The sequence below is a fragment of the Urocitellus parryii genome, chromosome 1, assembly GCF_045843805.1.
Source record: "Urocitellus parryii isolate mUroPar1 chromosome 1, mUroPar1.hap1, whole genome shotgun sequence".
NCBI lineage: Eukaryota > Metazoa > Chordata > Mammalia > Rodentia > Sciuridae > Urocitellus > Urocitellus parryii.
The window spans coordinates 100,230,787-100,244,830 of NC_135531.1; the positions used below are offsets into that span (position 1 = coordinate 100,230,787).

Consider the following 14,044-nt stretch of genomic DNA (forward strand, 5'->3'; position numbering starts at 1 on the left):
AATAAATTAACAAGAGCAGTTTGGAATATAGAAAGATAGCTTAGTAAGTTTACTCCAGTGTTCTCATCTTGCTTATTCTGTAAGAAAATAAGTTGGTCTAGCTTTTAGGATAAATTAATAACAAGGACATTTTGGAATACAGATAGCTTTGTAAGTTCTCATCTTTCCTTTCTGTGAGAAAATAAACAAATTCAGGAACGTAAAATGTGTGATTTCTTTGTTTCTTGTTTTTATTTTGTCTCTAAAGCAGAACACAGGGAAAGATCAAAGTTTAAGAGTGAAAGGAATGACCTGGAGAGTTCTTATGTGCCTGTGTCTGCACCACCTCCAAACTCTTCTGAGCAGTATTCCTCTGGGGCACAATCTATTCCCAGCACTGTTACTGTGATTGCACCTGCTCACCATTCTGAAAACACAACTGAGAGTTGGTCTAATTACTATAACAATCATAGCTCTTCCAATTCTTTTGGTCGAAACCCACCACCAAAGAGGCGATGCAGAGATTATGATGGTAAAAACTATGACCTTCTTTTATATTGTTCCTGAAAATATTTTAGTAAAACAAATGTTGCCAATATTGCATACTTTTTCATTGTAGCTCAGATTTTTGTTAAAGGGATGAATGAAAGAGTCTCTTTTGGGATATGCTTATATACCTGTTTTATATAGTGCTTTGGCTCTTGTCAAGAGAATATTTAAATTTGACCCTTTTTTTAGTTTTTATTGTTACATAAACGTTGTAAGTATACCATAAAATTTGGTAGATACTAGGAATTAATAATATCTTTAGGGGCTGGGGATGTGGCTCAAGCGGTAACGCGCTTGCCTGGCATGCGTGTGGCCCGGGTTCGATCCTCAGCACCACATACCAACAAGGATGTTGTGTTCCCCGAGAACTTAAATAAATAAATAAAAGTGCCTCAAAAATTAAAAAAAAAAAAATAATATCTTTATATTGTTTGTGCTGGGAATTTGTTATTAAGCACATTTAGAAATTTGATTTGCTGATTTTCCATTTGAATGAATGCATCAGCATGTGCGTATTTTATTTATTTTTATTATGGAAATAAATATTTATAAAAGTTGACAAAATATAATTGACCCTGAATATTCATCACCTTGTTCCAACAGTTACCAACTCATTAGCAATCTTGTTTTTATTTAGACCCTATGCACTTCTCCCTCGCTTGTATTATTTTAAGCAAAACAGAAACATCATAGCATTGTTGTCATCATCATTGTCATTATCATCATCATCATTATTATTTTGAGGTACTGAGGATTGAACTCAGGGCCTTATGTGTACTAAGCAAGTACTCTCTCTACAACAGAGCTAAACCTCCATGCCCTCATTTTTCCTCTATATTGAATGCATGTATTTTTACATTTTATTTATTTTTAATGGGGAATAGAGTGAAATTATTGTTCAGGTGTTAAAAATCTCATTACTCCTGTTTCTGAATTTTCCTTCCCAAGACCAACTTAATGATGTCAGTTTCTTATATATATCTTTCTAAACATGTTCTATGCATATGTATCTTAAACTTAATTTCCCCTACTTTCTTTTTTACATAAATGATAGTATTCTCTTCATACTTTCACATGTATTTTTACTTAGTATTTCTTGATGGTTATCCTGTATTAATACAAAAAGAATTTCTTCAATATTTCTATAGGCTTCTTATAGCTCTATCTGTACAAAAATATGTTCAACCTATTATTGATGCATGCTTGTGATGTTTCTAGTATTTTTTTGTTACAAACAGTGCTGTAGTAAATACTAGTATATAGTGCCTACTTTAATATTTTATTTATTTTTGAATATATTTTTATTTCTAATTGACAGTAATTATACACATTTATGGGGTAAAATGAGATTTCAGTTTATGTATATAGAATGGAATGGTCAGATCAGGATAATTGGTGTTTATCACTTTAACATTTATTCTTTGTGCTGAGAGCATTCAAAATCCTGTCTACTAGCTATTTTTTTTATTAGCTACATCTACTAGCTATTTTGAAGCATTCAATTATTCGTTGTAAATCACAGATATCTTGTGTTGTACATTAAAAGTTATTTCTCCTATCTAGTTGAATATTGTAAACCAAAAATTCAGTTTGCAAATACAGAAAGAATGGTTACTTTAGAATAACATTATGAAGATAGATTATTGAAATTAAGTCATCTAGTTCAATACATTTATCCCCTTTCCTCCACAAGCTTTCTCTAAATTGATATTTGTTTAAAATATCTGAGTTTTGCCTGTTTTGGTGTCGCATACCTGTAATCCCAGTCACTCTCGAGGCTGAGGCAAGCTTCACCAACTTAGTGAGACTCTTAGCAACTCAGCAAGACTGTTTTTCATTAAATAAAAATGAGCTAGAGTTGTGACTTAGTGGTAAAGTACCCTTGGGTTCAATTTCCAGTACCAAAAAAAACCTTGAGTTTTTATTATAAAAACTTAATAGCAAATGGTTTAATCTCATTGCACTTAGTAGCTTATTCTTCCCTGTTATTTGTTATCTCAACAAGTCAGTCTTATAGTATAAAAAGAAGAGAATACACCTTTTTCTGCTTCAAGGACATATGATGATTAGTAGAATGACACCAAGAAGACTTTAAGACTCCTGAGAGAAAACCTTCTTAAATTAGAATGGTGGATTTTTCAGGGATTTGTTTTATTTTCTGATCTGTAAGTAGGTCATAATAAGATTCTTTTTTTATTCTTACAGAAAGAGGATTTTGTGTACTGGGGGACCTTTGTCAGTTTGATCATGGAAATGATCCTCTAGTTGTTGATGAAGTTGCTCTGCCAAGTATGATTCCTTTCCCACCCCCTCCTCCTGGGCTTCCTCCTCCACCACCTCCTGGAATGTTAATGCCTCCAATGCCAGGCCCAGGCCCAGGCCCAGGGCCAGGCCCAGGCCCTGGTCCAGGCCCAGGCCCAGGTCCTGGCCATAGTATGAGACTTCCTGTTCCACAAGGACATGGTCAACCTCCACCTTCTGTTGTGCTTCCCATACCAAGTAAGTACATGCTAGTTGAATCCTTTTTTTTTTTTTTTTTTTGATGGTGGATTCTATTCAGAAGAACTTCCTCCTTTTGGTAAAATTGACACTGTTTAAACTGTTTGAAAAATAAAGTAATGATAGAATTTGGAATATATTCCCATAATTAAGATGCCATTGCTTCCTTTTTGCCATCCATTGTTGCATGGAATTATTTGTCATACCTTAGCAATGTAAATTTTGCTTATGGTAGCCTATCATATAGTGACTTATGGTCAGAATTTTGTTAGTTGATAGCAAGAGAGAGAACATGCTAGTAATTTAATGAAATTTTCCAATCTTAAAAGCAAACCTCTTCAAGAATATTCAAATGACATTTTAACAATTTTTATCAAAATTTTCAGACATACATGCGGTAGAAGAAAAATATATGCCCTACATGTACGTACCATCATCCAGCCTCAGTGATTATCAGTATTTAGGTGTGCCCCCCTCCCATCCCCCAGCTTTTTGGGTTGGTGGGTTTTTGCTCAAGTAAATTCCAATTGTCAAATCAGTTTACTAATTTGTATTTCTGTGTGGAATTCCTTAATAATAAAAGAGGATTTTGTTTGTTTTTGATATTAGAGATTGAGCCCAGGGGCACTTAACCACTGTGCCACATCCCCGGCACTTTTTTTTTTCCCTAGTTGTAGATGGACATAATGCCTTTATTTATTTATTTTTTTATGTGGTGCTGAGATTTGAACCCTGTGCCTCACATGTGCTAGAGACACAATTCCAGCCCAGTCCCTGGCACTTTTTAAATTTTATTTTGAGACAGGGTCTCACTGAATTGTTTAGGGCCTTGCTAAATTGCTGAGTCTGGCCTTGAACTTGCTATCCTCTGCCTCAGCCCCTGAGTCGCTGAAATTACAGGAGTGCCACTACACTGAACAAAGGCTATTTTTGTTTTTGTTGCTTTTTAAGAAAAAAAATCAATATGTGAGTAAGAGATTTTTCCCAGCACCACACACACAAAAAGAAACATGTTTAAAAATGGTCTTTTAAATAACATTCCATGTATGTATGATATGTCAAAATACATTCTACTGTCATGTATAACTAAAAAGAACAAATAAAAAAATAAAAAAACATTGTTAACAATTACTAGTATAGTAGGAACAGAGTTAGACTGTAAGATGTAATTGACAGAATGATGGCATGAATTATTTACTTATATGCAAAAGTAAGGACATTTTAACATAAGACTTGCAAATTATTTAAAAAAGTATTGCCATTTAACTTATTAAAGCTGTACTTTTATAAATTTTCTTTTTTTAAAACATTTTATTTTGGGACCTGAGATTTAACTCAGTGGTATAGCTTTTACCTGGCATATGTAAGGTCCTGGATTAATTCCCGAGCAACACACACAAATACACACAACATTTTATTTTGCAGTAATTGTAGATTCACAGGAAGTTGCCAAAATAGTTTAGCATGATCCTGTGTATAAATTTTATCTGCAGTATAATACTATAGAGAACACTTCAGAGTTGGTAACTATTGGCAGAAATTTGGTCAGTACAAACGTGGTTTTTCTAACTTGGCATTTGTGAATTTTTAATATTGTTACACAGTTTAATAGTAAAGTTTAAGCTGAGATTTTATTCTCCAGATAGTGAAATATTCTTTATATGTAAAAATTCTAATATTAAAAGATGTTATCTCAGTATAGGAACATATTGGTATAAAATTTAAACCCAAGAGTGTCATTTTCTCCAGTATTTTGCTATGAAAAATTTCAAGCCAACAGTTGAAAGCAGTCTACTGTAACCCCAGAAAATTTCCTCAAGTTCTTTTCCAGTCATTCAAGGCAACCAGTTTTGTTCACCCTTGATTAGTTTTCCCTGTCCTGAAAAAGAGTGTCATTTTAATTAATTGTACAACAGTGTTTAAACCTGCATATCTGAAATTCATTAATTCTTTTCATAGCCCAATTAGGTCTTTTTTTTTTCCTTTTTTCTTTTTTTGCATCTGAGATCGAACCCACGGTCACTTTACCACTCAGTCATATCCCCAACCCTTTTTCTATTTTTTATTTTGAGACAGGGTCTTACTGAGTTGCTTAAGGCCTTGCTAAGTTTCTGAGGCTGGCTTTGAACTGGAGATCTCTTGTGTCAGCCTCCTGAGTAGCTGGGATTATAAGCATGTGCCATCATGCCCAGCCCAATTAGAACTTTAAAGTGTGAATATGTAAGTTAATATTAGTATAGTGAGCATTTTTATTAGGAAACATTAATACTCTACCTCTCATTTTTTGTAATCTGTAGGACCACCCATATCACAGTCAAGCTTGATAAACAGTCGTGACCAGCCTGGGACAAGTGCAGTGCCCAATCTTGCACCAGTGGGAGCAAGACTACCTCCTCCCTTACCCCAGAACCTCCTTTATACAGTATCAGAACGTAAGTAAACATTTGACTTAAAATTGCTGAGTTTTGTCCCATCAGTATAACTCTTTTATAAAATTAATTTCTATTTTTATGGACTATGAATTACAAAAATTATATCCACAAAGCAATTTACTCTGTGATTATGCCAGATAGCCATAATTTTAAAAATTATTTTATTTCTTCTAATTTGTTATCTATGACAGCAGAATGCAATTCAATTCATATTATACAAATAGAGCACAATTTTTCATATCTCTGGTTGTACACAAAGTAGAGTCACACCATTTGTGTTTTCATACATGTACTTAGGGTAATGATGTCTGTCTCATTCCACCTTCTTTCCTACCCCCAATGTATAACCATATTTTATTTTTTTTTGATGATCTGGGAGATAAAGTCAAGGTCTTCTGTTTCGGAGAAGTCTCCCCTATAAAGTAGCAACATTTTAGTCTCTTCTATATTTAAATAATTTAAATTATTGCTATAACTTCCTTAACATCTTTACATTTTGTTTCAAATCCCCTGTCCCCAACCATACCACATTCTTTTTAGATGGTTCCTTTTTTTTTTTTAAATATATTTTTAGTTGCCAATGGACATTTAGTTTACTTATGTATATGTGGTGCTGAGAATTGAACCCAGTGCCTCACACATGGTAGGAAAGCGCTCTACCTCTGAGGTATAACCCAGCCCCCTAGGTGGTTCTTTTTTTTTTTTTCAATATTTATTTTTTAGTTGTAGAGGGACATAATATCTTTATTTTATTTATTTATTTTTATTTGGTGATGAGGATTAAACCCAGGGCCTTGCACGTGCTAGGCAAGTACTCTACCGCTGAGCCACAATCCCAGTACCCCCAGATGGTTCTTAATGAGTTTCTTTCTGGAACCATCAATGAATCTCTCTGTGGCTTATATCCATCCAGAATCTATTCCTCTCCTTCTTGGTAATCTGTTTTCATTCTTTTCCAACATGGTGTCTTTTCTGATCAGGCCAATTATATCCCCTCTTTGTGCCTGTCATGACTCAACTTTCTTTTTCACCCCTAATTATATGCTTGTTATATAACTCTTTAAAAACTCAAATTTTCTAAGTACTGGAACATTGTTGCTCTGCTTTAAACTCTTGTGTTACCAAAAAGCATTTATTTTATAATTTGACATATGTGTAGGCCTGTTTGATTTTTGTTGTATGTAAATTGTACATTTTTTTTTAAAGAGAGAGTGAGAGAGAGAGAGAGAGAGAGAGAGAGAGAGAGAGAGAGAGAATTTTTAATATTCATTTTTTAGTTCTCGGTGGACACAACATCTTTGTTGGTATGTGGTGCTGAGGATCGAACCCGGGCTGCACGCATGCCAGGCGAGCGCGCTACCACTTGAGCCACATCCCCAGCCCCTGTAAATTGTACATTCAGCTGAGCCTCCTTAGAACAGAATCTATATCTGACATTTAAGTAATTTTTCTTCCTGTTTCATGTTCAGTATCTCTGATTACTATAGTGTCTTTTAGTGTTTATTCTATTGCTGCTCTCATTTTTTAATTATGGGAAATCTCAAATATATATAAAAATAAAGAAGATAGTATAGTGAACTTGTAGGTGCCAAGATAATGAAGTCCTGTGTATCCATCACCCAGCTTCAGTAGTTATCAGCTCATAGCTAATTCTCTTCCATCTATTTCCACCTGATTGGCCCTTATCATTATTTTTGAATGCCTTTTGGACTTGTAAATAGGAAAAAACATTATTTATCCCAGTCTGTTGCACATGGCATATTTTTGTATTGGATGGCAAATTTTTATATTGTTAAATTTAGTTTTGTGACTCATGAGATAAAGATTCCATTTGGTTCTAATTTTTTAAAATCTGGCAGTTCTGAATATTTCACTGATATAATTTAATATTCATTAATTCAGCAAATATTTATTGAGTACTTATTATGTGCCAGTGCTTATTATTCTAGATACTAGAGATCCAAGATGAATAAGATAGAAGACCTCATGTTGCTTGATGTCCACTTTTCTCTTTTCTCTAAAAGGAAGAATATTCTGTGATGTAGCAGTAAAGGCTTTTTAGAACAGAAATTGCAAATGTTCATTTTTCAGAGACTGATAATATGTAAGCAAATTGGGGGGACAAATACACTTAGCAGCTTCTTATTTTGCTAGAATAAGGCCTATATAAGAAAATATATAGTATTTAAATTTTAAAAATAGTTTTACATCTAAAAAGACAATCTCAGAATAAAGGACCATTATTTAATATTTATTTTTATGAAATATTTACTACATTTTTCTGTTTTTTTTTTTTTGTTTCAAGACCAATAAAAGGCAGTAACTTTCCATTGGCATTTGTGCTTGACTGCTTTAGAAGGTAGTCTTTTTTTTTTTTTAATAAATATTTTTGTTTCATTTATTTATTTTTGTATGGGGTGCTAAGGATCGAACCCAGTGCCTCACACATGTGAGACAAGCGCTCAACCACTGAGCTACAACCCCAGCCCAAGAAGGTAGTCTCGTATGCTTATGAAGATCTTTAATTAGATGATAACTGATTATTTTTAAAGTTGTGTTATTAACATTCATTGTGGACATTTCAGAATTTTGCTATGCAAACAAATTTGAGATTTTTCTTCCATTCTTAAAAGCCTAAAATTTATAGAGAAATTTGAAAACTTTTCTTCTTGTAGTACTGGGGATTGAATCCAGAGCCATGCCATCATTGGTAGGCAAGTACTCTACTGCTGAGCTACATCTTCAACCCTTTTTGTTTTTTTTGTTTTTTGTACTGGAGATTGAAACCAGAGGTACTTTGCCACTGAGCTACATCCCTAGTCATTCATATATATATATATATATATATGTGTGTGTGTGTATGTGTGTATTCTGTAGTTGGGCACAATACTTTTGTTTTTTTATTTGTTTTTATGTGGTGCTGAGAATTGAACCCAGCGCCTCACATGTGGTAGGCAAGCGCTCTACCGCTGAGCCACAGCCCCAGCTCCATCCCTAGTCCTTTTTTTTTTTTAAAAGAGAGAGAAAGAGAGAGAATTTTTTTTTATATTTTAGTTTTCAGCGGACACAACATCTTTGTTTGTATGTGAGGATCGAACCCGGGCCGCACGCATGCCAGGCAAGCGCGCTACCGCTTGAGCCACATCCCCAGTCCCCCTAGTCCTTTCCTTTTTTTTTTTTTTTTTTTATTTTGAGATACGGTTTTCCTATGTTGTGGAGTCTTGACCTTAAACTTAAGATTCTCCTGCCTCATCCTCCAGAGTCATTGATAATACAGGAGTGCACCACTACACCCAACCAAGAAGTAAGTTTTTTAAGAAGTAAACAGGACTGGAAATGTAGCTCACTGATAGAATGCTTGCCTAGGATGCACAAGGCCCTGTGTTCAATCCCAGCATTGCAAAAACAGACAAAAAAGCAAACTAGCATAAAAATCAGAAGCCAGTTACATCAGGGCATGGTGGTATACACCTATAATCCCAGCAACTGGAGAGGCTAAGGGAGGAGGATCACAAATTCAAAATCAGCAATTTAGCAAGGCCTTAAGCAACTTAGTGAGATCCTGTCTTAAAATAAATAAAAAGGTCTGGGAATGTGGCTCAGTGGTTAAACACCCCTGGATTCAATCCCCAGTACCAGAAAGAAAAAGAGAAAAGCCAATTTACAGTATATTTTACCATTAGACAGAGTGCCTGAGAGCACAGGTCACAAAGAAATGTATTTTGGTTGAATGCAATGGTACATACCAGTAATCCCAGTGATTCACAACTTTGGTCAGGAGGATCAAAATTTGACTAGCCTCAGCAGCAACTTAATGACACCTTGAACAATTCAGTATGACCTTGTTTCAAAATAAAAAGGACTGGGAATATAGTGCAAATGACCCTGGGTTCAGTTAATCCCCAGTTCCAAATATATGTATATAAAGAAATGAATTCTGTAAAATACAAAACATTTATTTAAACTTTTTTTTGTTTCAATTAGTTATACATGACAGTAGAATGCATTTATGCACTTTGATATATCTTACATAGATGGGATATACATTTCTTCCCTCTACTTAATGTAAGGTAACACTATTCTTCCCTAGTGCTCCCTATTGTGAATTAGCATCCGCATATTAGTGAAAACATTCAGCCTTTGGTTTTGTGGGATTGGCTTATTTCGCTTAGCATGATATTCTCCAACTCTAACCATTTACTGGCAAATTCCATAATTTTACTCTTCTTTAAAGCTGAGTAATATTCTACTGAGTATATATACCACATTTTCTTTATCCATTCATCTATTGAGGGACACCTAGGTTGGTTCCATAGTCTAGCTATTGTGAGTAAAGCATTTATTTAAGCTGTAATTATCACTTGTTTTGGAAGAGGACTATTGAATGTTAAAAGCATAAGAATAGGGGCTGGGAGCTGGGGCTGTAGCTCAGTGGTAGAGCACTTGCCTAGCATGTGTGAGGCACTGGGTTCAATCTTTAGCACCATATAAAAATAAATGAATAAAATAAAGTATTGTATCCATCTACAACTAAAAAAAAAACTAGTTCTCCAATGTAATTCTGCAACCTGTACACTCAGAAAAATGAAAAATTATATCCCATCTGACTCAAATGTACGATATGTCAAGATCATTGTACTGTCATGTGTAACTAATTAAAACAAATTAAAAAAATGGAAAAAACTAGTCTTATAAAACTGGATATATGTGATTCCTGCTCATGCTATTCAGAAGTTAATATCAAATTGGTTATGGTTTAGAAAAGACTGAAATTTGTTGTTTTTATTGAGTTAAAATGACATCATATGAAAATGACTTGAGATGTAGTTGGAATTTTTTGAAAAGACTACAACACCATACACATTAAAGTCAACTCTTTCCACTGAAGTATTTTTAAACATTTTACCCAGCTTTAACATCGCCAACCCAGTGTAAACTGTCCCCTGCACTCCAGGTCCTGGGAATTGAGCCTCTTGCATGCTAAGCAAGGACTCAAATACTTAGCTTCAGCCCCTACAAGACTTTCTATTTTTTTTTTTTTTTTAAGACTTTCTTTTTTTTTTATGATGTTGGGGACTGAATCCAGGGCCTTGTGTATGGGAGATGGGAGGCAAGTACTCTACCAACTGAGCTATATCCCTAGCCCCCCTATAAGACCTTTTTTTAATTTGAAAAAGCTTTTTTTTTTTTTTTTTTTGGTGGGGACATAGACTCCCTCTTTTTTCCTCTGCATTCTTTATTGGTGCATTGTAGTTGTACACATTGATGGGATTTGTTGTTATATATTCTTAAATGCACACACAATAGAATAATATAATTTTGCTAATATCACTTCCTAGCACTTTCTCCTCCCTCTCCATCTCCCACTCCTTGGTCCCTTTCCTCTGCTGATATCTGTGAAATCACCCCATCTTTTTCTTTTCTTTTTTCCTTTTTAGCTTCGACACATGAGAGAAAATATGCAACCCTTGACCTTCTGAGTTTGACTTATTTCACTTAACATAATGATCTCTAGTTTCATCCATATCTAGCAACTGACATACTTTCCTTTGTCATTTGATTTTTCTTGTATGTAAATTGTACATTCAGCTGAGCCTCCTTAGAACAAAATCTATATGACATTTAAGTAATTTTCCTTCTTGTTTCATTTTCAGTATCTCTTGATTACTGAATAAAACTTCATTGTGTATACATACTACATTTTCTTTATCCATTCATCCATTGGTGGACATCTAAACTTATTCTATATTTTGGTTGTTTTGAATTGTGCTTTTATAAACATGGGTAAGCATGTATTGCTATAGTATGATGATTTTTAATTCTTTAGGATAAATACCAAGGAGGGTACAGCTGGGTCATATGGTGGTTCCATGCCTGGTGTTTGGAGGAACCTCCATACACTGATTTTCATAGGGGTTGAACTAATTTATAAAAAGTGTTACTTTTTTTCTACATCCTCTCCAGCATTTATTATTATTTGTATTTTTTTGAGAGCTAAAAGATTTAATTCTATATTAATATACCATAAATTTAGATAAGATGTAAGCCCAGTTCTTTATTTTGTTATAAGCAATTATATTGAGACTATTGCAAATTGATAACATTTAGCAAATATTAGGAAAAGAATCTACTACCTCAAAGATAAGAGGCAAAGACCTTGGGTGGTCCCTCTGGTCACCAGTCCATTTCCACTCAGGCATACTCTTCCCAAATTGTCTGATCCAATGATGTTGGCCTGCTGTGCACTTCCATGATGGTCAATCAGCCCAGCTGTTTCCCCCATTTATTTATTTATTTTAATTAGGTATATATGACAGCAGAATGCATTTTGATTCATTGTACACAATTGCAGCTCAACTTTTCATTTTTCTGATTGTACTGTTTGTATTCTTGATGATTACCATTCTGGCTGGTGTGAGAGTTCTTTATATATTGTAAATATTAATTCTCTGTCAAAAGAGTGGCTGGGAAAGATTTTCTTTTATTCTGTAGGTTCTCTCTTCCCATTCTTAATTGTTTTGTTTGCTGTGCAGATGCTTTTAAATTTAATGCCACCTAATTTAATATTAACTCACAGGACCATTTTTTTAAAAAAGTATGTTCTTATTTTTTTTGTTTTACATTTGATTTGCTTCCTCTGCTTCTTTGAAAAAGATATAGTGGAAATATAACTGCCAAGATTATTGTACTGGAGGTGCAAAAAAGTAATAGTAGTATATAATGTCCTGGATTCTAACAATTGCATTTTAAACCTTGTATATTATTTTAAGTTTTTTTCTCCTTGTGTTTTACTTTGATTCATGTTATGTTAGTTGTTACAATGCCCGTTTTCAACATACAGATATTCATCCAAAGAAATACATGCCATTTGTGTCCTTTAAACTTTAGTTCCTTCCTTTTTTTTTTGGATACAATACCTTTATTTTATTTATTTATTTTTATGTGGTGCTGAGGATTGAACCCGGTGCCTCACACATCCTCGGCAAGCACTGAGCCATAATTCCAGCCCCTTTAGTTCCTTCTTTAGGTGACTATTTATTAGAGTTTCTACTGTGTAGCAGGCAGCACTTTGGTCCTGGAACTTCTAAAGTATACCAGAGACCTTGTAGTCTTTTAGAGACAACACATAATAAATATGGCTGAACCACAGAAGGTGTGGCTTTTTATTTTTTCTCTATTTGAGCTTTTAGGTTAAGACCAACCCTATGTTTGTTTACCTGAGAATATTCTAAATTTATTAAATTTATTCTAAATATCCTTTAGAATATTTATTTAGGAAAAATTTAAAAATCAACTGAAATTTCAGTTTGAGTAAAGACTCTTCAACTAACTAGAGTTAATGTTAAGAATGTGTTAATTTTTTTTCAATTTTTCTGATTTCTTTAAGAATGTGTTAATGTGTTTCTGATTTCTTTAAGAATGCTATCAGGCATGTAAAGAAATATGAACTTAAGAGGGGCAAATGAACTTGAGGTATTTGTAGCTTGGAACTATCCCATTACTCTGCACACTGAGCAAACCTAATTGAAAGAGTGTAAATTCTGACTAGCTTATCTTTACCATTATTGTAACCTATTGAATATTTTAAAAACTCACAAAAGATTTCAAATATATGCAAAAGGAAAACAAATAATGTTGTGAATCTTCATGTTCTTATTTCTGGCTTCAATAGTTATCAACAGATATATACTTAAACTTGCTTTGTCTGTAATCCGTCTGTAACTTGAGGTTTAGAACAAATCCCTAACATAGCATTTTACCTTTGTAAACTTAGGTATCTTTAAAACATAAGGATTAAATAAGAATAATAAAACAAAATCACTATACTATAACACTCCCCTCACAATTGATGTTTATTTTGTCAAATATTCAGTTAGTGTTCATATTTCTCAGTTGTGTCATTAATGTCCATTTACAACTGGTTCATTTGAAGCTGGACCCAAACAAGATTACACATTATACTTAGTTTATAGGTTTCTTAAAATCTGTAATGATTTCCCTTGCCCCCCCCCCCCCCCCCCACTGACATTTATTTGTTGAGGAAACAGATCATTTCTCCTAGAGAATTTCTCACAATCTAGCCTTGTCAGCTTGCATTCTCTGGTATCATTTAACACATAATTCTACCCCTGTATTTTCTGTAAATTATAAGTTGTTTAATAAGATTCATACTTATTTTCTTTTTCTTCTTTTTTGGAAGAACGTTTTGTAGATGGGTTTATGTACTTCCTACTGTAGAACATCATTATGTTCATGTCTGGTATTTCCTTTCTGTGTTATAATATTGATCAGTGCACCCAGATTTTTTTCATCCTGATCCATTCATTTTAAAAGTTTGCTCATAGTTTTAATAGCCAGGTTTTTTTTGCATTTGTTCAACATATTTAGGCATTTGTTTTATTTGAGGAACATTTTATGGTTTTTCTTACATAAATCATTCATGTTTTATAAATGCATTCCCCATATAATTTATTTTATTTTTTAAAAATTTTTATTTGTTTAGTCATACATGACAGTAGAATGCATTTTGATATATAATACATACATGGAATGTACCTACATCAATCATATTGTCTGCTCTGCTG

The 14,044-nt window shown here is 33.7% G+C and overlaps 1 protein-coding gene across 2 annotated transcripts in view; it reads left to right on the top strand.

The window, feature by feature from the left end:
• Rbm27 (RNA binding motif protein 27) overlaps window positions 1-14,044 on the top strand; it is a 79,411-nt gene that overhangs the window by 27,070 nt on the left and 38,297 nt on the right. The window contains exons 6-8 of one of the 2 annotated variants that reach the window (XM_026384362.2): window positions 251-511; window positions 2,734-3,027; window positions 5,325-5,459. In XM_026384362.2, coding sequence (XP_026240147.1) covers window positions 251-511; window positions 2,734-3,027; window positions 5,325-5,459 — 690 coding nt within the window. Of the gene's footprint in view, window positions 1-247; window positions 512-2,733; window positions 3,028-5,324; window positions 5,460-14,044 lie in introns of both variants that reach the window. The other variant, XM_026384361.2, reaches the window with a different exon arrangement.